The sequence below is a fragment of the Euwallacea fornicatus genome, chromosome 37 (genome assembly GCF_040115645.1).
Source record: "Euwallacea fornicatus isolate EFF26 chromosome 37, ASM4011564v1, whole genome shotgun sequence".
Lineage (NCBI taxonomy): Eukaryota > Metazoa > Arthropoda > Insecta > Coleoptera > Curculionidae > Euwallacea > Euwallacea fornicatus.
The window spans coordinates 189,523-212,331 of record NC_089577.1 but is presented as its reverse complement, the minus strand read 5'-3'; the positions used below and the strand labels follow the sequence as shown (position 1 = coordinate 212,331).

The window sequence follows — 22,809 nt, the reverse complement described above, 5'->3', positions numbered from 1 at the left end:
ATTGAGTTAGAAGCTTTTTCATATTTTTCAATGGTAAGAATCTCTTTTGAGGGGTACCTTTAACGTTTAGTCGGAAATTGGGGCTATCCTATCTTTGGAAATATCATTGTTAAATCTTATACATTTTGTCAGATTTTGAAAGTCTTTATATTGCATTGACCACTAAGGCGGCCGCCATTCTTAAGCCGTCTTGGCTGTGTTTGGCATTGCAGTACTTTTCAGCTTCATTTGCCTAACATCGAAAAATTGCATGTTAATTGTTCTTTGGAACGTTTTCTTTCACATGCCGATTGATGAGACGTTAGGATTTTTATTAAAATTTCCTTGAGCGCGCTTATCCTTCTCAATTTTTTTATTAAGTTGACGACTGCAGTTTTCTGTCTTCTCTTCGTTTGCCTATTATTGTTAGAAAGTTCGGAGGTGAAATGAAATAACACAAACTTGTAATTGTGAGTGGTATATGTATTTACGGCAAACTAAAAATTATCTATAGACGTGTATAATAGACCAAACGCCACAATGATATTCCGAAAATGATATACCTTATAAAAACATAAATGAACAATATTTTAAAAAATTACATTTTACAGTATTAGAAGAAATCGATAAAAAATAAATTACAAAAATGCTGTATAAAAAGATAAAGTGTAAACAGAAAAATTATCTAAAAAATACATTCTTTTTTTAAATCGCGGAATTCATCATAACTCTGCAACATTATGTACAAAATAAACTTATTTACAACCATCAACTATAACAAGTACAGAGCAAATCAGTACAAGACAAAATAAAGCTTACATTATCCTAATAAATATTTAAAAATTTACGCTGTGTCTCTAGGCAAGCACGAAAATTGTTAACCCACGACATTACGTACAAAAAACGAGTTCTTAAATGAAACCATTTTACATAATTGCTGATACATCAAACTGCTTTTACTTCCCCATTCTCATCCAAGCTGGAGTTTATCTTACCCACCGTCTCTTAAGAGAAGTCGCAAATTAGGAACGAATAGACATCCAAATCAATATAAATAATTATACCTTTGGTTTCTAGGCACTTGTGACGCAGTACTAAGCACGCACGAACGCAGCGAATGCTCCTCATTCAGGTTCCTTTAAGGGAGGCAGTAGTTGTTTGTTCGTCTATATGTGGGTAGACGATTTGCTGCAATAAGCGAAGTTTCAAGGTCAATTTATCTCAAAGATTTTTTGCGTGTGCATCACTATCGACGATTTTAACACGTTGCAGCGTCCGTAAAACCGTTTTTAGAAAATATAACGGTTACTATGGAACCAACATTAGAAATATGAATATCGACAGGTCTAAACACCTATAATATTCGTACATAAGAGCCTTTGTACGCTCATATTAAGGCCATCTTATACACTGATATTATAACATACTCTTATATAATGACTTTGGCTTCGCCTGCGATTGGTTTCTTCTATCCGGCGAACAAGCCACTTTGCTAGAGCTAAAAAAATGTTCAAAAATGGACGTAAAAGTCGAGTAATTTGAACTTACTTCGGCTGTTTTGCATCAAACGTTTGAGGTGACTTTTCGTTATCCGCAGCTCTCCCCCTCTTGGTCTGTTGCTGCCTAAATGACGGATTCATATTCGGGCTGCTTTTCAACAAATCGAAAGGATCCACATCTGTGGGTTTAATATTTTTCTTGGATTGCCGCAATTTAATAGAATTAGAAGTTTTACTGCCTGAAAGTTACAACATATTATTTTTCGACAATCATTTAAATTCGGGAATCCCCTAAGTTAAATGAAAACTTACCTGTTTTTATAGTACGAGAAGCGTCACTCGCGAACTTCCTCGGATACTGTCTCATCGAGCTTCTAGTTTTAAGCCTCAAAGAGGGCTCGTCAAGTAACACTGAATGACCCCTACTTTGCGGACTATTTTTCGGAGACTGAGTTACTCTTTTCCCTTTCGCTCTCTTTAGGGGCGGCTCGCTAGATCTCTCTTCATATACCACCGTTGCGGGGAACACCGGCTGATAGTGATTCATACTGCGATGTACTCTGGTATTCCCGGATGGTTCTCTAGAGCCGACGACCAGGTCTCGCATTGATATATCGGGTGTAGAGGCTACGCCTATTTTAGGGGACGACGGGCAATACCCCGTTTCCTTTGAGGTGCGTAAAAAGCTCACTACGTGTTGCGGTCTTTTGGAAGATTTGGAGTTAGGGGCGTTCGACTCAGTCTCAGCGGTTTTGGATGGTTTAAGCGTGTCTGACGGGGACGCATCTACCACTTTTTCTTTACGCGTTTTACGCATTTCAACTGGTGCTTCGGGAGAGGTGTTGAGAAGAAGTTGAGTGTCGCTGAAATTTATGTCGGGGAAGATTGTTGGCTGGGAGAATTCCATGATGTTGTTGATGGCTGCTATGTTGAAATTCAAAGAAGAAACAAAATCTTCTTTAGCTGACTTCAACACCGGTACGTCAGTAGACTTTTTACCATGGTTTAAGGTGTCGGGAAGGTTGTTGAGCAGCCCCATCCCTGCCGCGTGCTGAAGCTCTGCGTCGAAATATACATCATGTATAGGAAAAGGTTGATGAGTTCCAACAGGTTCTGGGAGTCCAACAATGCCAGAACTTACTAAATGCTTATTATCTGGAATTTGTTGCTGTATTGCTGGCTTATCGTCTATGTCGAAAGGCACAGAAACCTGCTCTTCGATAACAAGCTCCTCCATGTAGTTGTCCAGAAACGTCCAGTTGGCATCGCCTAGAGTATCAGCCCCCATGTTAATGTCAGATGCTTCCAGGACGTCCTCCCTTGACTGGCTTTCTCCAATCATCTTATCCATGGTTTCATATTGATCAGTTTCGATTTTACCTTGATCTTCGCCGTGCAAGTACTCGCTCCAAATTTGACCTACATCTTCAGGACAGTAGTAACGGACAACCCATTTTTCCTCATTGTCTCCAGACCTCAATCCATCGAGTTGGGAGTGCTCTTGAGTGTTGTTATGGCCGAACATTTGGAAGCTACTGGGAAAAGTAGCAGTGCTACTCACGGCTTCTGAAAGAGTGGTGGCGACCGATTCAGTATCTTCTACATAATCGAAATTGAAATTCAAAATGGGCGCGGTCTCCACAGTATCGGTTATCTCCGAGTAATATTCATGTTCAGCCGAGAAAAACTTGTGCTGAGACTCCACGCAATCTCCCACTACTAAAGTGTGGCAAGGCTTATCCTGCTCCCTCAGAAAAGCGTCCTTTAAACTATCAAAAGCAGCAATGCTTTCATTGTTCATCAAATCCACTTGTTTAAGGTCGTCAGGTTTATCCAGAAGCATGAGCTTTTTGACCTGCTCACAAGTATTCTGCTCTGTGAACTTCCTCTTCCTGTTTACCTGAGAGGTTAGTCGGTCTTTATCCAGCATTACATAGAACTCTCTAGAATTGCCTTCAAAATTGATAAGCGATCCTAAAGTACTGTCTGAAGTACTCAATTGATGAGGTTGCTGTTTCGAAGGTGGCAACACGACGCCCTTTTCAGGATCACTTGTTTCTAAACATTGTCCGGATTCTAAAGCTGTTTCCAGCAGGAGGGGATTGGGAAGTAGCTCGTGTGAAACACTTTGATCTTCTGATGCAAATTTAGCAACGTTCTGTAAGTAGCTAAAAGCATCTTGAATGTGTTCTGACATGGCTCCTTTATCTACTGCTTCTAATAACGGAACTGAAAGCTCTTGAGAGCTTGTTATATCTTTTTGAGCGATAATTGATTCCATTACAGCAAAATCTGGTTCAAGTATTAGTTGTTGCTTTAATTTAATGTTCTGGTCATCGTCAAGTGTCACATCAATTTGGAGTTCCTTGAAACTCTCCTCATATCTCTGAACTTTCAGATTTGAAAAAGTATCTTCTGGAAATTCTTCTATTTCGGCCTCTTTCAAGCTACTGGATGAAACTTTTGCCTCTAAAACGTCATCTAATGGCTTTTCTCCTTGAGAAATCCTTTTCAGTTTTTCTAATGTCCTCGTATCAATTTTCGACGTATGAAGTGGCTTCTCCTCTCTTTCATCTGTAAGTACAATAGACATCTCCTTATCAAATACTTCATTTATATCGACTTCGTCGACTTTGCTTTGAGCTTTCTCTGGCTTTGGAGCGATTTCCTTCAGCGCTGCTTTAGTTGCAGGTCTACTAGTGAGCGAAGCGTTTACATCTTTAATTTTGTCTAATATTTCCACCTCATTGACAGCTTTACATTGAATTTTCGTAAGTAAATTTTTCTCTGATTCTCTATCAATACTTTGTGGAATCTGAGACATATCCTTTAGAGCCGCTTTGGTTAAAGGCTTCTTACTCAGCCACGACTTCGCATCTATTGTCTTAGCACTCCCTTCTTGATCTTGTGGCTTAAATGGTCCCTGAGATTGTACAGTATCAATGTCGTTTTCCTCCATTTTATGAACCCCATACTTCAGCTCTGTAACTGCTAAAGGCTCATTAAGTAAAACTATGCTTTTTGCATCGTTCCCAGGGCTTTCTTTGCTTTCTTTTGAGCTTAGTTTCTGATTTTCTTCACCCTTTTTCTCCGTATAGCTCTTATCAGTGTGTCCTTTTTCTTTACATTTGGGTTCTTCCGTAATATCTCTCACGTATATCTCACCATATTTTCTATTCTCTTTCATTTGGTCTTTTTCAGTGCTTTTATGAAACTTCCTATCATCTTTTTCTTCTTTCATGTGTCGGTTTATATCAGTTTCTGATTCATAGCATTCCCAGTCTTTAAACTTAGATTTGTGGTTATCCTCTCTTTTGCTCTCTAACGATTGAATACAAAGCCTAGAATCGTTACGCTTTTGCTCTGCTTTCTTTTTGTCGTCCTCTCCTCTCGAAGAAGATTTAGGTTTTTCCGAAGAAGAATATTGTAATTTGACATCACGGTTTTTCAACCTAAAAGTGAATTCATTCCCAGCATTTATACCTTCTTCGAGTTTATAAATCTGCTTCAGTTTGTTGTTGCTCACAAATTCGCCACTATTCCACTCAACCGGCACGAACTCAATGGGAACGTTGAGACTCAATTTGGCCTCTTTGGTCTTACTCTCCTTCTCTCCATTCCTCTTTCGCTTGTTTATATCCAAATATGTATCAAACCCTCCCATTCGAGGGTGCGGTTTCACGGCCATTTTGCGGAAATCAATTTGAACACTTTTTGTGCCATCGTTGCTATCAGCTACGGATTTAAACCAGTCTTTAGCCATCAAAACTTCACTATCTAAGCCTGGAACTAGAGGTGCAGGTGTTTCATCATCAATTCTAAATAATCTCTCCTCTACTTCTTTATGTGCGTTCGTATCTTGCTTCAGCTCTATTTGGTGTTTAACCTTTAAAATTGTGTGTTCAATCTTCTTTCCTGGGGATTTTGATTTGTTCTCCATCTCAATAGCGTCAAACACAAATCCTTTTTTAGGTTGTCTCTCGTTTACCAAATTCTGAGAGGTTTTTTTGCAATTTAAATCCAAGTTCTTGTCCAATTTGTCAGGTATTGCTGAAGGCGCAGTTTCATTTTTTATCTGTCTAAAAGCAATATCGTCCGAAAGTTCCTTCAAGTCCTTCGCTAGTTGCTTCAATGTTGGTTGGGACGAATTGAGCCGCACATTTTCCAAGGTCCTTCGCAAATGGCATCCGCCAGCTATTAGAGTTTCTGTATCCTCAGTTTTTTCAACAACATCTAGAATCTTCAATTCATCTTTCTTAGCTTTAATGAAATCCAGTTTCCCGGTTTTGGCAAGCTCTGGTGCTGCTTGAGGAAGGCGTACTGAAGTAGTGTCAAAACTTAAATTCTCAGAGAGACCAAAAGCTTTTTCAATATCTTCTTCTTTCCTCAAAGAGTTCTCAGCATTCGTTGTCCGAACCCTCATCTTCGTTTTCTGTAAAGCTCTGGCCGCAATCGCATCGAAACTATTTTCTCTTTCCTGCCGCCAGTTCCTCCCTTCGAGAGTTTTGGTAGGCTCACTGGGAGCTTTTTCAATCTGCGGAGCAAAAGGTTCAGGTTCCCTACTTTTCTGGCTGAATTCGGTAATTTTGGTTCTAGCAGCGCGCAACGTCCAGTCTGATATAATGATTATCTTATTTTCCGGTTCTTTAGAAGCGACTCCTGCATCTTCAGAACTCTTGCACGAGGAAAACTCAACATTTTCGGACTTATTGGTTTCTTGAATATTTTCAGTTATTTTGGCCATACTCCCACGTAAAATCCGATCTGATATTATATGGATTTTTTCATATGAAGGAAATTCTTCTTTTATGACACTTTTTTCTCTTTTTTTTGACATTTGTTCAGGATTTTGAGTACCCTCAACAAATTGTAAAGGACCTGAAGCATCATCAGTTTTATCCACACCAATCCTAGATGGCATTAAACTATTTCGAATAACCCCTTCTTTTGAGACAACTTTTACATGATTCTTTGAACCTTTCTGACATTTTTCAGGCTCAACAGGGTTGGTGTTGGAACCTTCAGAGGATTTCCAACTACTTTGAGGTACTGTGACTGTTTTATCATTCTGAATTAAATTGGCTGGTTTTTGCGGCTTGTTGAATACAATAAAACTTTTATTCGCATCTTTAGATGATTTTGAACCGCCTTCAAGAGTTATTCCTATTGAGTGTTTGGTTTCCTTATCCTCTGATGCAACTTTAGGAGCTTTTAGACTCTCTTCAAGTTCGATATTGCTCTGAGTGGCTTCCTCAGAAGATTGAAAGCTGTTTTCAAAAGTCTTTTTTTCCATTATCACTTCTTTTGACATTCTCACTTTATTATTTGATTTTTCATTTTTATTTTGATGAGTTACTCCATCTTCTGGGACTATTTTTGACGCATCCTGATGCTTCTTCAGTTCAACATGACTCTCAATGGCATTTTGAGACGATTTCACACTACATTCAAGCCCCTTCGTTGCTTTCTGAGGTTGATGACACGTTTTTATCTTCTTTTTTTGATTAACAAACAGATCTTCTAAGGCAACTTCTGGCGGTTCCTGAATTTCCTTGATTTTGACAAGATTTTCAAGGGGTTCTTCAGAAGGTTTAAAACTGCCTTCTTTTGAACTTTTTGCTTTGTTATTTGGTTTCTGAGTGTAGTCCAACGTATTTTTATTTTTCATTTGGTGAATTACCAGATTTTCCGCGGCCTCTTCTGACTTTTCTTGAGAATTCTTGGAGTCAACATATCTCTCACGGGTTTCACCAAAAGGTTTGAAGACTTCTTCAATTGTCACTTCTACTGACCTCTCACTTTCCTTATTTGGTTTCTGATATTGTCCGGAGATTTCTTGCTTTTTCCTTTGTAGAACTACTAGACCCTTTGAGGCCATCTCCAAAGCTGCCTGAGGATTCCTAACTTCAACAACAATCGTTGCAACATCGTCCGAAGATTTTGAACTGTTTTCAAAAATGACTTGTTTTAATTTTTTGGTTTCAATATTTGATTTTTCTGTTTCTCTATTTTTCCTTTGTTGAGGTATCCGATCTTCAGTTGCATTAACATGATTAGTTTTGGAAAATTTTGTACTGTCTCCGTTGATCATGTCTTTGGATTCTGTTATTGCCTCCTTAGACACTTTTTCAGTCTTCCTTTGGTATGTTACTAGCTCTTCTGAAGTTTTTTTTATTTTCCCAAAACAAACTTCTCTTTTGTTGATTTTTTTTGAATTGTCTTCTGAGGACACTTCTTTTGTTGTTTCTGCCAGTTTTTCTAAGATCTCTACAGGCTCTTTGTTTAAGGATCCACTCCAAACCTTGAAACCCGGTATAATCTTATCTGTTACATTAATTTTTATTTCGGATTTTACGGAGTTATTTAGAGAAGATTCTGAAGTCTCTGGAAGTTTTTGGGGCTCAAGTTTCATGTGATTTTCACAGACATCTTTAGTGTTTGTGTTAGTTTCAAAACCAGCTAGAGTCTGATTTGATGTTATACGAATTTTTGATTCTGGGTTTAAAGATGTTCCTGACACTTTCTCAGACCTTCTCTCTGTTGAAACTTTTTCAAGTTTCTTCAAGTTTTTTTCTACAACTGACTTATCTGCAACCTCCCTTTCAACATTATTTTCTTCATTTGTCTGTCTTTTGCGGATAGAGTCTGCACTTTTGTCTGAAATACTATGAATCTTCATTCTGGAGGTTCCAGCTTCTTCCAAATTTTTCGAGGTACTTTCTTCTGCAAGCGCTATACTCCGAAGTTTTACATCTTCAAAGTAATTAACCATTGAAATGTGGTGCTGTTTTACTGAATTGGCAGAGAATTCTAATAACAATTCACCTTTTTTTGGTTCACACAATGAAGTAGCATTTTCCAAATCTTCTTGGTTGACTACTTGTGGAATATTAGTTGTTGTACTTTCACTAGAGGCATCTACGATTGAGAAACCCAAAGCAACTTCTTCAGATTTTGATGTACTTATAATTTCATTGGATAAATTCCTTGGTGCCGTCACTATTGTATTATTATCTGGTATTGTCGTGGAGACATTCAATTCAGAAGGCAACGCGTCAAAGGATTTAAACAACTTTTTTTTAGGAATGTTAATATAGACAGTGTCTTCCTGCTTTGTATTATTAGCATACACCGTGTCACTCTTGATGTTTTCGACACTTTTCTCCAGATATAAAGTCTCGATTGGCTCAATTTTACTAGGTGATTTCTCTGCTTCTTGAGCGATACTATCTAAGTTTTCTGCATGACTCGTTTGCTGCTTCAACAGCATAAGTGAAGTGTTCTCTAAGGGTTTGTTGGTTTTTCTCAGAAACGAGAATAGAAACATTTTCTTTGGGGGAGTTGTAGCCAGACTATAGGTTTCTCCAAGATCAAAAGAGGGCCTAATAGGTGTTTCTTCTACTAATGGCAATTTTATAGATTTTTTAGGTTTGTCCATTGTGGGTTTCGATACTTTAGAGTTTTTGCCCCGAACTCTCGAGGATTTTTTCCTGGGGCGTCCTCTAGAGCGAAAGGCCGTACGTACTTCGCCCTCCTTGATGGAAGACTTGGAACAAGACCTAAGTTTCGAAGTATAGAAGCGTGACGAATTGTCATTGTGACGCCTCTTTTTGCCTGCTGTTTTACCCTCGTTTTGCGCCAAACGCCCCTTGTAACTTCGCTTTGGTGGTGACACTGGTGTCGATTTCCTAAAACCACCACATTATTTATTACTGAGCAAATTCTAGAAAAAATAACTGACCCCTGATTAAGGTGTTGGTACTTTATTAATCGATATTGCAGGGGCAAGTCATCTTCAGACTCGTCAGAAGGCACTTTCACCACATCCTCCTTCCGTTCAGCTTTCGTTTCTAACGTCTTGATGGTCTTGCGCGCAGTACCATAAACTAAATTGGGGCTAATCTTTGTTTCTGTATTGCCCGAGGTCTCAGGACTACGGATGCCACAGTCGTCGATCTTCAGCACCATTTCTGAGTCACTGGAATCCGTGGTTTCGAGTCTCAAAGAGTCATTGACGGCCTCGTATTGAAGCAATGAGACTCGTGGATCTGAAATTTTGCCATTAAACTAAAGTTTCTCAATGAGACGGGGCTGCTGACCTTGTAAGTAAGAATGGGGGACTCTAGCAGGTTTTAGTGCATGGATGCAGGTGTTTTTTTGGTGCGACAAGTCAGATCTATCCGAAAAAGACTCGCTTTGCGGTTTACCTATTGAGGAAAGAGTATCATGTGACTGCCGTAATTTCATTATTAAATTGATCTGTAAACAATTAAAGTCTTGCACACTTAAAGCAAATTCAGGACAAAAAAATGTTTATTTAAACAATTAATAGCAAACCTTTAAATGGATCATCAATCATCATCACTTACCTGCTTTAAACTCACTCAATGCGGGTTTAACAAACTCCTGAACCTCCCCGAATAGCTCTCCCGTACTGCTGAGATTCAATAACCCATTATCGTCGCATCCATTTGACTCGGCACAATTCTTTACAGCTATAACGTATTTCATGGGATCATCTCTCTCTCTTGTACTATCCTCCTTAATCAACATGAATTGTTCTGGGGTGTGTGTCAGTGATGGAGGTTCAAAATCCAATGTCTTATTTTCCTTCAGATTCAAATTCTCGTCGGAGTCCATAATTGCATTATATTTCTTAGGCGAGGGCTTTGAAGAGACAATGTCGGTTATTACCTGAGATAACAGAAGGAGATTGCCGTAAGCTGTAGTTTCCGCTACATATTTATGATCCTTTTCTAGAGCGCCAAGTTCAATGTTTTCGATACCAGACGTTGTTTCGGCTGCGATTATTGAGGTATCTTCAGACAGCAGCTGAACTGACTCTTTAAGCGAAGCTTCTTCAGGTACTTCTTCCCCGATAACAGGCTCAGGGCTATTGGCCACATCTACAAACTCAGTTTTCATTACTGCTACTTCTGACTGCGGCATAATAACTGGGGTAGGAAGATTGTTATTTTCCCTGTATTCTTCATAATACTCCCGATCCTGCGGAAAAAAACCGGAAGGGTCAAAGTTCCTTTCCTCGACACATTGCTGACCAGTCCAGAGATAAAATCTATTTTCCTGATCCTTCATAGATATTCTATCAAGATTCTGATTTGTTGTAGAGGTGTTTAAGGTAAGTCTATTTATGTTATTAGATTCTAAAGGCACTCTTGGGAATTCGGCTGGATTGTAGGGGGCATAGTAACATCTTCCATCTGCTGTTGACAAAACATAGGGTGGGACATTGGGAGTCCAAACAGGGGCTTCTTCCCTAAGGCCAAGGTTGGAATTGTAAGGGTATTGAGCAGGTACAAAGTGAGATCTTTGCAGATCTTCATCAGAGGAGCTCCGTCTTTCCGGAGAACCTGGGTCTATATGGAGGGAGAGTTCCTCTTTACTAATCTTTAAAGTTAACTGTAAATAATTTTTGCATATAAATTAATAATTTTAAATGTTAATAAAACAATTATTTACCTTTGAGCTAGAATTCATGTCCATAAATTTAGACAGTAAACCTGAAGCCTCAGTAATCACCTTAGCGGCCCTCTCCACTCTATTTTCGCAGCTGCTTTCTACTGTCTGAAGCGACGTTTCCTCATCATCTGAGATACATATTACACTGCCAACTTTCAATTTCGTCTTCGTTATAGGCCTCTTCCTGACCTCTCGCCTCTTCACCTCATTCTCAATCTTCAACTTCTCAAAGCGATGCCATACTTCCTCGTTGTCACTATTATCTGAGATATCTATCACTTCAACTGAAACAAATTGAGAATACACCAGTGATTTTGGATAAGAAAAAGGGACAGACCTTTAGCCAAATCTATGATTGGGTAGTTGCTGAAGTAAAACAACTTTGAGTGTTCAGGTGCAGGAGGTGGATTCTTGCTAAATTCCCTGAAAAAGGATCGACTTTAATAATATGAAAAAACCTTCTAAAGTGGTATATTACTCCTCGATTTCCTTGACGAAATTCGAAACAAACGAAGATAACTCCTGACTTACAAACTGAGACACCAGCTCAGATACTCCGACACAGCTAAATTTCCCAGTCAAGTAACAAAAGTATCGAATGTAAACTGTGAACATTATAGACTTGATTTGCCTCTTAATGGCCTTATAAGCCTCGTCCTTAGGGCTCAGCCCTTGAGCTGAAAACAGTCTTATTGATATTAAAATGGAGAGTGCCACCTTTAGATTGTAATCTAATACGTATTGTTTTGTAATCTGAAACGTAATAGTTTTTCTATAGTTAACGGAAAAATGAATTACCAATTCTTCTTACTTTTGCGACCTCACAACAGAAAAAATGCACACTAAAAAATTTCTCTAAAGCCATCTTGAAGGTTTCTTCATTTGATTCATTGCCTTTTGGTAACTTACTCAAGTAACTGTAAGCATTTAAAGAATTAAAAATATTGATCATTCACTTTTAATTAGATTGAGTAAAAAGAACAGTATTAAGGAAATTATTGGAGTAATTATTATAGTTTCCATCCCTGCCCATACAATTGTCCATCCAGAGAGTGGTTTTATGTTTCATTCTTGACACAAATTATTTAAATTTCTGACTATTCTTCAATAATTTAAATTGAAAAGTAACTTTCCAACAATAATAATTGAATTATTTAATGAAGCCACGTTTTGTTTGTTCTTATTTCCTTGAAGTTCTCTTCTCCTGTACCTTCCTTTGCACTGGCACTAGTCTTCTACTTTGGAATTTGGGTTTCATTGTCAATCTATTCAGTTTGTGGGTTAAACAGAATTTTACTTTCAAACAAAAAAAATCTTACATAATGAAAAATACTACTTATTAAAACTCCAGCTCCACACAAACCTTTAAAAGTGAAAAATGAGGCATAAACAACAATTTTTTTACCATAGAACAGCGATGTAAAAGCACTTACTCATTAAGCTGTTTTGTGAGGTATCTAGCGTTGCCCAAGGTATAGTTGCCGGCCACTTTGAGTAATGCCAGTCGCATTTCATCTGAAATAAATGGAAAGATCTGTAGGGTGTGATAGTTTTTAATTAGTTCAAGCTGGTTTCTAGTTTATAGGAATTGAGAAATTGCAAAATTCTCACGTTCTGTTTTTATTGATTGACGTTAAACGTGAATTTATTTTAATTCTAATCCCCTATTAATAACTTGGTTCTTAATAAAATCAATACTTTTGCACTTGAAATTGTAAAGAAACATAAATATATATCGAGTGACTCAGAAAACTGGGCAATGCTTAATACCATCCTGGATCACAGGACATTATCACAATTGTTGAACCATAGCATGAAAACTAAGAGCTATTTGCTAATGATTCGCGCATTTTCTACCGATGGAAAGTACCTACTACACTAAAAAAAGCATTTACTTTAATGTTTCATGAAATAATATTAAAAAACTCGCTCGGAAATGATGGAAATAATTAAGTAATTTGCTATTTATCATGCAGATAAGAAATAACAGATGAATTGATCCAAGACTTTCTTTTAATATTTCCAAGTCTACTTGACATTCCATTTTAATGATCACCCTTTATTATTTTACATTTTATGTCTGTTACCCATTATCTCTTTACCTTTTATAGCAAATATTTCAGTTTCTACCTTGGCAGAAAAGAAAATAGTACTTCTGATGACACTAAAGAAGGGAAGTTCTTTTACCCTAAATGATTATACCTTAGATAGTGGCAATGCTATTTGGCTTTTGATAGATACTAAAATATTTTTTTATTTCATTGAAAATTCAAGAAAAAATTTCAGTTATAAGGTTTATTCTTCTCAATTTTCAATATAAAAAAACAAATATGAGTAAAACATATTAGAGTTCAAGTATAGAATTTAGTGTTTACACAGAAGTAGTACAATAAATGTGAGTTAGGCAAATTAAAGAATCAAGATTTGCAAGCAGATTTTCCATTTTTCCCTATTGTAATCTATTTCTCACAGAAAATAAATATATCAATTAAATTGGTAAGAGTAATAAGTTTCTCCATATTCACATTACTATCTTGTGAAACTGGCCAATACAGGCACTCCAGTAATTTTGCTTGTTCATGTCAATTATCTTTGTAACTCTAATCATATTTCAAGATCTTTATAGTCAGGTACCGAGACTGTGTTTTTCAAATTAACATTATATTGGAAATGATCTGAGAGTGTCAACACCTAAACAGCACATATCACATCCTGATTGAGATAAACTGAAATATGTCCATTTTATGAAAAAACATCTAGACAGAGATGAGTTTGGGTCTAAGGCTCTAAAAACTGTCTTACAAGGACATTAATATATTATATGTAATGAGTGATACTGTAAAGAGACTTTAAGACCCTTGTTGTCAATGAAAGCCACTTTTGCAGATAGTAATGTCTTTATACATATGTAAGATGGTATAGGAAAGTATGCATTGATAAGTTCCAGTTGTTTATATCTTACCTTGAATGTTTGATGAGGAAGCATCATATACTTCCCTTAAATTCTCCATACCGCACTTGTCCTCATTTTCTTCCTGATAATTAAGAGACCCCATAACGAGAAGTCACCAAACTGTAAGACCAAAACTTAGTTAAGAGGTTTTTTAAATGGAAGGATCAGGTCAAAGATATCAAATAGTATTTAACTGAGACATGATGTTATTCAAAACAATGCAAGAGTCCCCACTTACCTAGATACGGTATGAATATGTCTCAAGCTATGTAACACATAAAATTAAACGTGTTACTTCATATTTTGTTTATAATTCGTGTAATATTTTTCATTCTGGAAAGAAAAATTACAAATGTTAAGATAGGTGACAATCAAACATCACAATATGGCCGAGGCCGAGAGACAAAAGAAAAACTTTCTTGGTCGATTCTCAGTATAAATAAAGAGGGGTTAATAGCGTATTCTACACTCGACAAGGATGGATATTGACCGGTTGAGTTGAAAGCACATCTGAGAGGTTTTACTGTTAACTGATGCCAATGTTCTAGTCGTCAATTGAACATTTAGGAATTTTCAAGGTGTGGCTGGTTAAATTCTTTTAGTTAATGAAGAAAACCAGGCTAAAATTGCAGATATTGGCATTTTAATCCTTGATTAATTGATAGTTTCATTACGTAACTTTTAAATGATTAACATTATTGGAAAAAAACAATCGTTTCTGGAGAATTTAGCGCCTTTATGTTGCCGGTATTGGCGCTCGTATGTCAACCAATGGGAGATCGAGAAATTTTTAGGAGCATTTACCTTCAGCTGAATCTGAAAACTGGTTCCCTTATGTGACATGGCGTCTAATGGGAAAGTCTGTTTCTAAGCCGTTTTCGAAGGGTTTTTTTTCCTATTTTTATGACATCAAATTGCGCCAGGGCTTTCCGTAGAAGCCGCAGTCTTTTCCTCGATTATTGCGTTGATGGTAATGCATGCAAGGAAAACGCAACGGATGAGTGATGGGTATGCATTCAGCCAGAATTATTGACACACAATTTACGAGGCGACCACGAAAGTTGTCGTCCCGAACTTTTGTTTATTTCTCTTTTATTACCTCTAATTTCCCTTCTTTCTGTTTAGGTACTTCGAGAAGCACCAAACCCATCCCTATCAGGTAAATATGACCATCAATGGAGCCCTTGAGAGTTCCAAGAAACAGAATTTTGGTCGGTTCAAATTGTGGTTTCTGCGACTTTGAATCGTTCCTCCGCGAGGCAGGGTCACGTCCTGACTTCACCATTGTCTAAAACATGCCTTCTCAAGTGCCTTCTATAGATAATTCAGTCCTTCAAGACATCCCCAATTTTGCAATATTATGTCACTCTTGTAAGATATATGATAGGGAAGTTTAAGTATAAAGTAGTTTTTAAAATAAATGCTACAGCCACTGCACGGTATAAACTTATTGTGGGGAACCTGAAGAAAACAAAATCTCCCCTTCAAGGCCAAGTTTTAAGAGATTTTTGAATGTCCTGTTAAGCACTATTTCAATTTCAGAATTCTAAGTATGGTTCATCAAAAAGCTACAGCTCCAATAGTGAACGCTATGAAAAATTTAGGGACTCCCCAAATGGAAACAACTATCGTTCAGACAGTCCTGAGTCGCAGTCACCAAGGGACAGGGACCGGTCATACCAATCCAAAAGCTATCTGCAGAAAATTCGTGAGAAGGAGAGAGAGAACAGAGACTACAAGACGTCCAGGGATAAGTACTCTGGTGAGGTTTTTTTCTTTTAAGATGTCCATCTTAATAAATCATAAAACCTATTGGTTTTTGCTCTTTTTGCTAGATTTATCGCGGTCGCCCAAAGACAAAAGAAGTCGAGAATCAGACCACCGAAGTAGTAGCGATCGAAATGATGATAAAAGCATTTTGCATCCCTTAAAAGCAGGGCAGCTCTCATCACGGGATCGCAAGCCTATACATAACAATTGTGTGGACAAGGTATTGTGCCTGAAAACTAACAAATCTTCTGATGATATGTTTTGATTTTTTAGAGAGATGACAGAGATAGGTTACTGAAAGTGGGTGACTGGTCTGAGCATGTCAGTTCTTCAGGTAAAAAGTATTACTACAACTGTAAAACAGAGGTGTCGCAGTGGGAGAAACCCAGAGAATGGCTGGAACGAGAAAGGGAAAGAGAAAGGTTCCGTGGTAGGGATCGGGAGAGAGATGACAGATACAGAGACGGCTCTAGCCGATCAAGTGGGTGTAAAAACCACATTTATACATCATAATTTAAAAGCCTTTTTAGGTCATGAAAAACATTCCAACTCTAGGGGTTCAAATGGCAGTGGCAGTAGTAAGGATGCCACACGCCACTGGAGTGGTAACAGTGGATCAAGTCGAGAAGCTCCTGAAGGATCTAATAAAGAATCTTCATCAGACTGGTGAGTGGAAGAGAAAAATTTTAAAAATTATATTAACTATTTCTAAAAACATCTTAGTCCTCCACTGTATTAAAAGCGCCCTCTAAGACGGGCAAATCAAATTTCAATTAAACATTGCTTTGTTGTCATTCACCCATGCCGTTTTTCAAAGAACACAAATGAGTTTAATCTTATAGCTTATTGAATAAACTTTTATGTTTGAAACCTTTATTATGATTTTGCCTCTTTTAATTTCTGCAGGCCTTCAAGTTCACGAAGGCATTCCAACCCGGACAACTCAGTGCAATCGGTGGCGTTCTCTGCTGCCCAAGACATGGATATATCGCCGGGTGATAGTACTCCCACTTCAGAAGTAAAATCTCTTCCATCCCTGCTCAAAAAATCAATAATAATTTTTTTATATAGGTATCATACGGCACAAATTCTACACCCCTAGTGGTTGAGCAGCCGGTTGTTGGGCCGGTACTGCTGGCCAATGCGTTGCCGCGGCTTTCCTCGCATCCTTCGACCACGCCCACGGCCACGCCTACCTTAACTACCCCGCCATCATTGCTGATGAGCTCTCCGACGCAAAATGCGCCAGGGGCGTTGCCACAGGGTCTCGCAAACGCACCCGGCCCGCCGGACGTCAAAAAGACGATGGATCTTTTGACGATCGACACAACGCAGGCGGCCATGACTAGCGACGGCCCTCCCACCCCTACGCATTCTGAAGTGCCCGAGTGTTCAAAGGGTGAGGAAAGTTCCTCCCAATTTCAGAATATTTTTAAGTATCAATTTCAGTGGTGGCCCCTACGGGAAGCCCTCCTAGTGGAAGTCTGCCGCCTTTGCAGGGCGTGTCCAGTTCCCTGCAGGCGCTACGCCTTCAGGGTCCCACCATCACACCCTCATTGGCCAATCATTATAGGGACGATCTAGTTAATCATGTAAGGGGATGGCCGGCGGAGATTTTGGAGAAGCAGGTAAGAAGGAAATAATGAAAACTAAACATCTAGGAGACGAGTATTATCAAATGTCAAATTCAATGTAAAACGAGACTACATAAGTAATTACACGATTTTCCAGACGCAGAAATTCTCGGAAGATTCGCACATAATGGGTAGTTTACAATGTTCCAAAGTATCTGCCGAATTGAAGTCCGCAAGGTCTATAGTCCGCCTTACAGAGATCCAGGCGACGTTACAAGAACAAAGGTAAGTTTATGTTATTTTTAACACAAAGACAAACAATATCTGACTTGACCAAAACTTATTTATTTTTCTATTGGCAGCTTCTGATAATTTAATGGCAATTTCTACAATTTTTGATCTTTTCCAGGATATTGTTTCTACGTCAACAGATCCAGGAACTAGAAGAACTGAAGTCTCAAAACTCCTTCATGTCCGACGATCCTTAGTGTCACCAAATCTAGTGTATAAAATTGGACTTAATGTTGCGTTCTAGCGAGTCATTCTGCAGTTGTTCGTTCAATCGGTGTACTTCGGGACGAGCGCCGGCCAGCCAGGACTATTTATCCAATCTTTCACGCTATATACAACGTAAGGACCCTTAACAATTTGCTTCAATAACCGAAAAGTACATGTAAATACGAGCATCTCCGGGAATTGGTGCTTCGCAAGCCCTGACAACTAAATGTTCGGAAGATCTGTAATTTTTTTCTATAGAAAAATAGTTTCTTAATGTCACCCCAAGATTTTTGGAAATCCACCTTAACGAACGAACCTGTATGAAAAGTATTGTTGTATTGTGTATATTGTGTATACATTTTTGATGATGTTACATCTAAAAAATTGTAATTTGTTTAGATTTTAAGTTCATTTAGCGCATTTTGGTGGCAGCTTAATGTTGAGACGAGCTTATTTAGATTGCGAGAAATCCTTAAAATAAGAAATACTGACTGAGTAGAAGATTTATTTTCTGCGAAAAGTAGTTGTTGAGATAGTGGAAGTAGTATAATTTTTAGCATTTATGCTGAAGTAGGTACAATGAATATGATGTTAGTAATAAAATTACCAAATAGAAGTTGGCAAGCAACTTTGCTTTGCGGTCAATTCTTTGGTTAAAATTAATATACCTATCGAGTATGTCAGAGCTCGGTTCAACATTTCATGTTTTTTAGTGTTCGTAAGATATATTTCGAGATAAATGATGCCGAAAAATCATCATAGAATTTGATTACGTATTAATTAAATAAACGACCAACAAAACGCTCTATCAATAGGTACATCCCTACATTTATTGTAAAAAGTTTATTTTTGTACCATTGTTTGGCATTTGTATCTTTTTTGACAAATTTAGACCTTTTGACATGATCGTCGCTGGTCGTTCCAAGTTTTGACACGAATGTTTATATGTCTGATCTTTCTGTAACTTTAAAGATATCCACCCAGGTATCAAGAACAAGGTAAGGTCATTTTCCGAAATATTCGCAACATTAGTTTTAAGCTTTTCTTTCTCTTTTACGGAATAAAAAATCGATTTTGTGTTATTAATGACGAGTTTTCAAACATTTATTATGTTAAGGATTTCTTGTATCTAACATATTCTTGTAAAGAGCTCGACTGAGCACTTTTGTTTTGTAAAAATTATAGAACATCCGAACATTTAATTAGGCCACGTAAATGTCCGCATTAGCCCGTCAAAGTGATTTACCATCATCTAACAACCCCAGCCGCGCGGCCGATTGTCTTGGAACAAATTTCGATGTACATTTTTTTTATTATTTAAATTATTGTTTATTTTAGTGTCTCTTCAAATTTACAACTATTTAGCTAACTAATTGAAGTCTATCTGTGAACTGGCCCATTGTGCATTGCCGGGAACAGTGATGTTACGAAAAGTAAGCGACTTTGTATTATATCGGTTTTTTGTTTAGACTTGCGTAGGATTTAATAACTACAATATAATATAGAATCTTAGATTTTGTTACTGTTTCTATTTTCATTTTCTCTCGGTTTCTGCTTCGATAAAGGGGCTTCAACACCGCAGAATTTAAAATTTCGACTGCATTTACCTAAAATCTAGATTCAACGATTATCAGTGATTATATCGTGCGAACTGCGCGATCTTGCCTATGAGTGAGTTTGATGTCATTATTCGTCTCCAAATGGATATTTCAAATATGTTGTTGAGCGAAAATCTATCAAATCCCAGAATTTTTCATAAAGAATGTGATAAAATTGTCAAAACTCATCAAGAATTGTTATTGAAAATTGCGCTGGCCACAACCAAATAGCTAGCACGACTTTAGGGGTTTTCAATCTCGAACAGAAGCGCAAATGTAGAGTAAGTACAGTGTCTTTCATTTCGAAAGGCATTTTTCTTGTTCTTAACCAAAAAGAAAAGCTAGAAAGATGCAATTTTCTAAAGGAAAAATCATGTAATATCTGGTCTAGTTTAATCCCTCGAGGACGGAATAAAACCATTGTCTTGACGAGTTCGCAACGCCTAGAAGACATTTTAACGCTGAGAAAAGGGTTAAAATTATTGTTAGTTTTGTCTACTGTTTTAGTCAGGTCGAATCTGTTTTTTAAACTTTCTTAGTCGAGTATATTAGTGTGTATAATTTTCTTTTTCAGTTTACCTGTAACTATTTCACTGTTAAATATATTTTTTCTATTATGTTTAGTTTTTCTCTTATTTTAGACTGAAGTTTATAACAAATAAAACACTTTACATTATTGTTTAGCTTTTAATCCCTCAAAACATTGCAAGTTCACAGTCTAATCAAATGCAGCTTCCTGTTGAGATCTTCAAATTTCAAAACTTTCCTTATGAAAAAATCGCCGTATCGGTGCGCCACCTTCGTGTCAGCGATATGAATCATATCATTGTCAATGTAGAAATCCAACTAAGAAAGCCTTGGTTGGTTTAGTGTATCAAGCAATAGCAAAATACTTACCTCAGAACCACTCTGGAATTTCCCCTCCAATCCTGAAGCGCCTTTGGACCAAACCACATTCTTCATTTTATGTTTGAACGCTAATAAATGAATCAACAAGGTTTGGGTTTCCTTATCCAAGTCCCATTGACCTTCGCCTCTGCTGTTTTGAGCCATAAACGTTGCCAGCTTGTTCAAGGGCAACGTAGTGTACAACTTCAGGTAACTCCTTATTGTAGGCAACATTTTTTGCTGTTGGACCTGAAGGAAACGTTAAATAACTCCTCTCATTCCTCCACAACATAAAATAATTTACTTCGTCCATAAAAACCTGTGTCTGGTGCTGTATAGCCTCTTTTGAGTAATCATCAGGGATGGCCCCAATGGGAGGAGCACAGGGGGATAAAAATTTCGGGCAAGCGTACACAAAGCTGTTCTCGAACTCTTGTAAGTCTCCATACTGCATTTTGTACATCTTTTCATGGTAAGACTTCTCCCGCAAAATTTGTTGAATACTCTCATCAATGCACTGAGGATGGAGCACCAAGCAAATGGCCAATAGATGGTACATCTGATCAGTTTGCTTGTTAATCTGGTCGTGCTGATAAGTTTTAGAGGCGAACAGTTGCTTGGTACGTTGAATATATAGCAAGATGCTTGAAAAAGTGCGAATCGCATCTGAGTACCTGCGCATCATCATATAAGCGAAACCAACGTAGTACGAAGTAGAAATTTGACAGGCCGGAATGTGTGCATACTGCGACTTTTTATGCACCTCAATATTTTCCAGAACTTTTATAGCTTGGTAGTAATCTCCCAAAAGCGAATGCAATCTTAGAAGACCCACGAGGCTGAAATACCCTAACATTTTGTACAGCGAGTGACTGCCGAACTCCCCGGCAACAGAATCCGGGTCCCCGCCACTCGCATACACCTCCAATTGCTGTTTGATGTTGCTTTTGTCAACAAGCGAGTGCAATACGTTAAGGACGCACAGCACGTTCCACACCTTATTATTGGAATTTAAGGTATCTAGTTCCGTCTGGGTCTTTTTTTGAAGGCGCGCTCTATATTGGGAGAAGGATTGGAACTGATACACAAACTCGTCAATCAACTCCCAGAGCCACAAGTCAGGCAGTTCCAGTGGTACTGGCTCAGAGGCGCTCAATATGTAATTGAAAAGGTCACAGTAGTTGTAAAAGGAGTTAAAGCGCTGTTCCAAAGTGGGGCCCCCTTGAATTCTAGCATAAATGTGCCGGAAGTAGAGCTCTTTGTAGAGGATCATGAACACCTAAAAACAAATATAGGTTCAAGTCAGATGTATGTACCTGGTAAACCTTCCAGAAGCTGAATAATTTGCATTTAAATGTTTGGTGATATTTGAACGAATTTCCAGCTGTTAGAGGGATTTTTTGCTCTAAATGCTGTTTTATATTGATCTAAAACTTGTCCATTTCCCAGCTCAAAACAACATAAATTATTCAATCTCATTTATTATTAAACCAGATGTAAATCAATACTTTTCAGTATGCATTGATAAATTAACAGATATATAACTTCATACCAGGAGATTCTTCTCACCATATAACAAACCTTATAATGGCCATGAATCATTATAAAGACCAACTACTGAACAAATCTGAGGAAATGAGAGAAAAAGTAAAATCTACCTTGAGAGAGGGAGGTGATCAAGTTAAAGAAAAGTTAAGCAGTGTCATGGATATAAAAACATGTATCCAAACTGAAGGTAAGTTTAACTAATTTATCAACTTACCGGATCTGCATCTACAATATTTGACACCTCAGCCTCTTCAGGCCATGGCCTCTTTTCAAAGTAGTCTTCAGTCAATTTTGGCCATGACAGCTCATACAGAGACTGCAACTCAAACACCAGACCCTCATTCACATTGTTTCGGAAGTAAACTAGAAAATTTTTAACAGTTTCTGGCATTGAATGCTGACGGCTGTATTCAGCATCTTGGACTGGGTCGCCTGTATGGCCCCCATAATCATCATAGCTATAGTCGTAATTCTGTGAGAAACAAAGTGGTTAACACTAATGTGATGACATGTTTAGGAAATATTAAATATGGTGACTTCTGGTAGATAATTTGGCATGCATTGTCATAAGGTGTGTGAAAATGGGTTTGGTAATAAAAGTGCGTGATGGGGTTGATTCCTGCGAAGCATGTAGGTATGTACGTTCTCTTAGTATTCGTCCTCAAAATAACCCCATGCTGCACCAGGAAATGCAAATATAGGTTAACTTTCAGAAGTAAGTTTCCCTGTTTTTACTAGTTGTAGTGAAGGTGCAAGCTAACGCTTACTTGTTCGTACTCCTCGTTAAACATGTCGTCAGCGTTGTTTTCAATTTCCTGTGTTAAGTTTTAATTCGTTTTTATCAAATAAAATTTCTTTAATAAACAAAAATTTTCTGTAGGAAAAGCTTATGTAGTACCGATATTTTACCTTTCGATATCGATAGTTTTTTTTTATCGATATATAAAAAAAATATTTTCAAGGTCTCGATATAACGTGCTGGATATCGATACTACGGCGTTCGGCAAAATACTAGCATCTTC

General features: G+C 37.8%; 3 protein-coding genes across 7 annotated transcripts; 1 reads left to right on the top strand and 2 right to left on the bottom strand.

Annotated features, from left to right (window-relative positions):
• Positions 1-441: 441 nt before the first annotated feature.
• Positions 442-14,317, bottom strand: LOC136349444 (titin homolog). Of its 5 annotated transcripts, XR_010733797.1 has the most exons (16): positions 14,150-14,317; positions 13,921-14,031; positions 12,392-12,473; positions 12,278-12,321; positions 11,770-12,223; positions 11,437-11,711; positions 11,296-11,381; positions 10,959-11,242; positions 9,848-10,898; positions 9,578-9,685; positions 9,220-9,526; positions 1,791-9,166; positions 1,528-1,717; positions 1,407-1,477; positions 1,044-1,167; positions 442-983 (listed from the first exon to the last, which is right to left on the bottom strand). XR_010733797.1 is itself a non-coding variant. In XM_066300992.1 (14 exons), exons 4-14 carry the CDS (start codon positions 11,908-11,910, stop codon positions 1,118-1,120), a joined length of 9,939 nt encoding a protein of 3,312 aa, XP_066157089.1. In that variant the 5' UTR covers positions 11,911-12,321; positions 12,392-12,473; positions 13,921-14,031; positions 14,150-14,317; the 3' UTR covers positions 442-1,117. The 5 variants fall into 5 exon arrangements, 2 of the variants coding, with proteins under 2 accessions (XP_066157089.1, XP_066157092.1); XR_010733796.1 differs by having other exon boundaries at positions 11,770-12,321; XR_010733798.1 differs by lacking the exon at positions 1,407-1,477 and having other exon boundaries at positions 11,770-12,321.
• A 392-nt stretch (positions 14,318-14,709) lies between these two features.
• wcy (WW domain-containing adapter protein with coiled-coil wacky) lies at positions 14,710-19,265 on the top strand. The gene is made up of 11 exons (XM_066300949.1): positions 14,710-14,919; positions 15,037-15,070; positions 15,454-15,673; positions 15,747-15,901; positions 15,955-16,162; positions 16,212-16,347; positions 16,588-16,699; positions 16,753-17,080; positions 17,131-17,309; positions 17,413-17,540; positions 17,665-19,265. The coding sequence occupies exons 1-11, from the start codon at positions 14,879-14,881 to the stop codon at positions 17,741-17,743; spliced, it is 1,620 nt and encodes a 539-aa protein (XP_066157046.1). The 5' UTR covers positions 14,710-14,878; the 3' UTR covers positions 17,744-19,265.
• A 759-nt stretch (positions 19,266-20,024) lies between these two features.
• Positions 20,025-22,713, bottom strand: eIF3l (eukaryotic translation initiation factor 3 subunit l). Its single transcript, XM_066300948.1, has 5 exons — positions 22,555-22,713; positions 22,002-22,259; positions 20,544-21,518; positions 20,249-20,488; positions 20,025-20,197 (listed from the first exon to the last, which is right to left on the bottom strand). The coding sequence occupies exons 1-5, from the start codon at positions 22,576-22,578 to the stop codon at positions 20,063-20,065; spliced, it is 1,632 nt and encodes a 543-aa protein (XP_066157045.1). The 5' UTR covers positions 22,579-22,713; the 3' UTR covers positions 20,025-20,062.
• Positions 22,714-22,809: the final 96 nt, after the last annotated feature.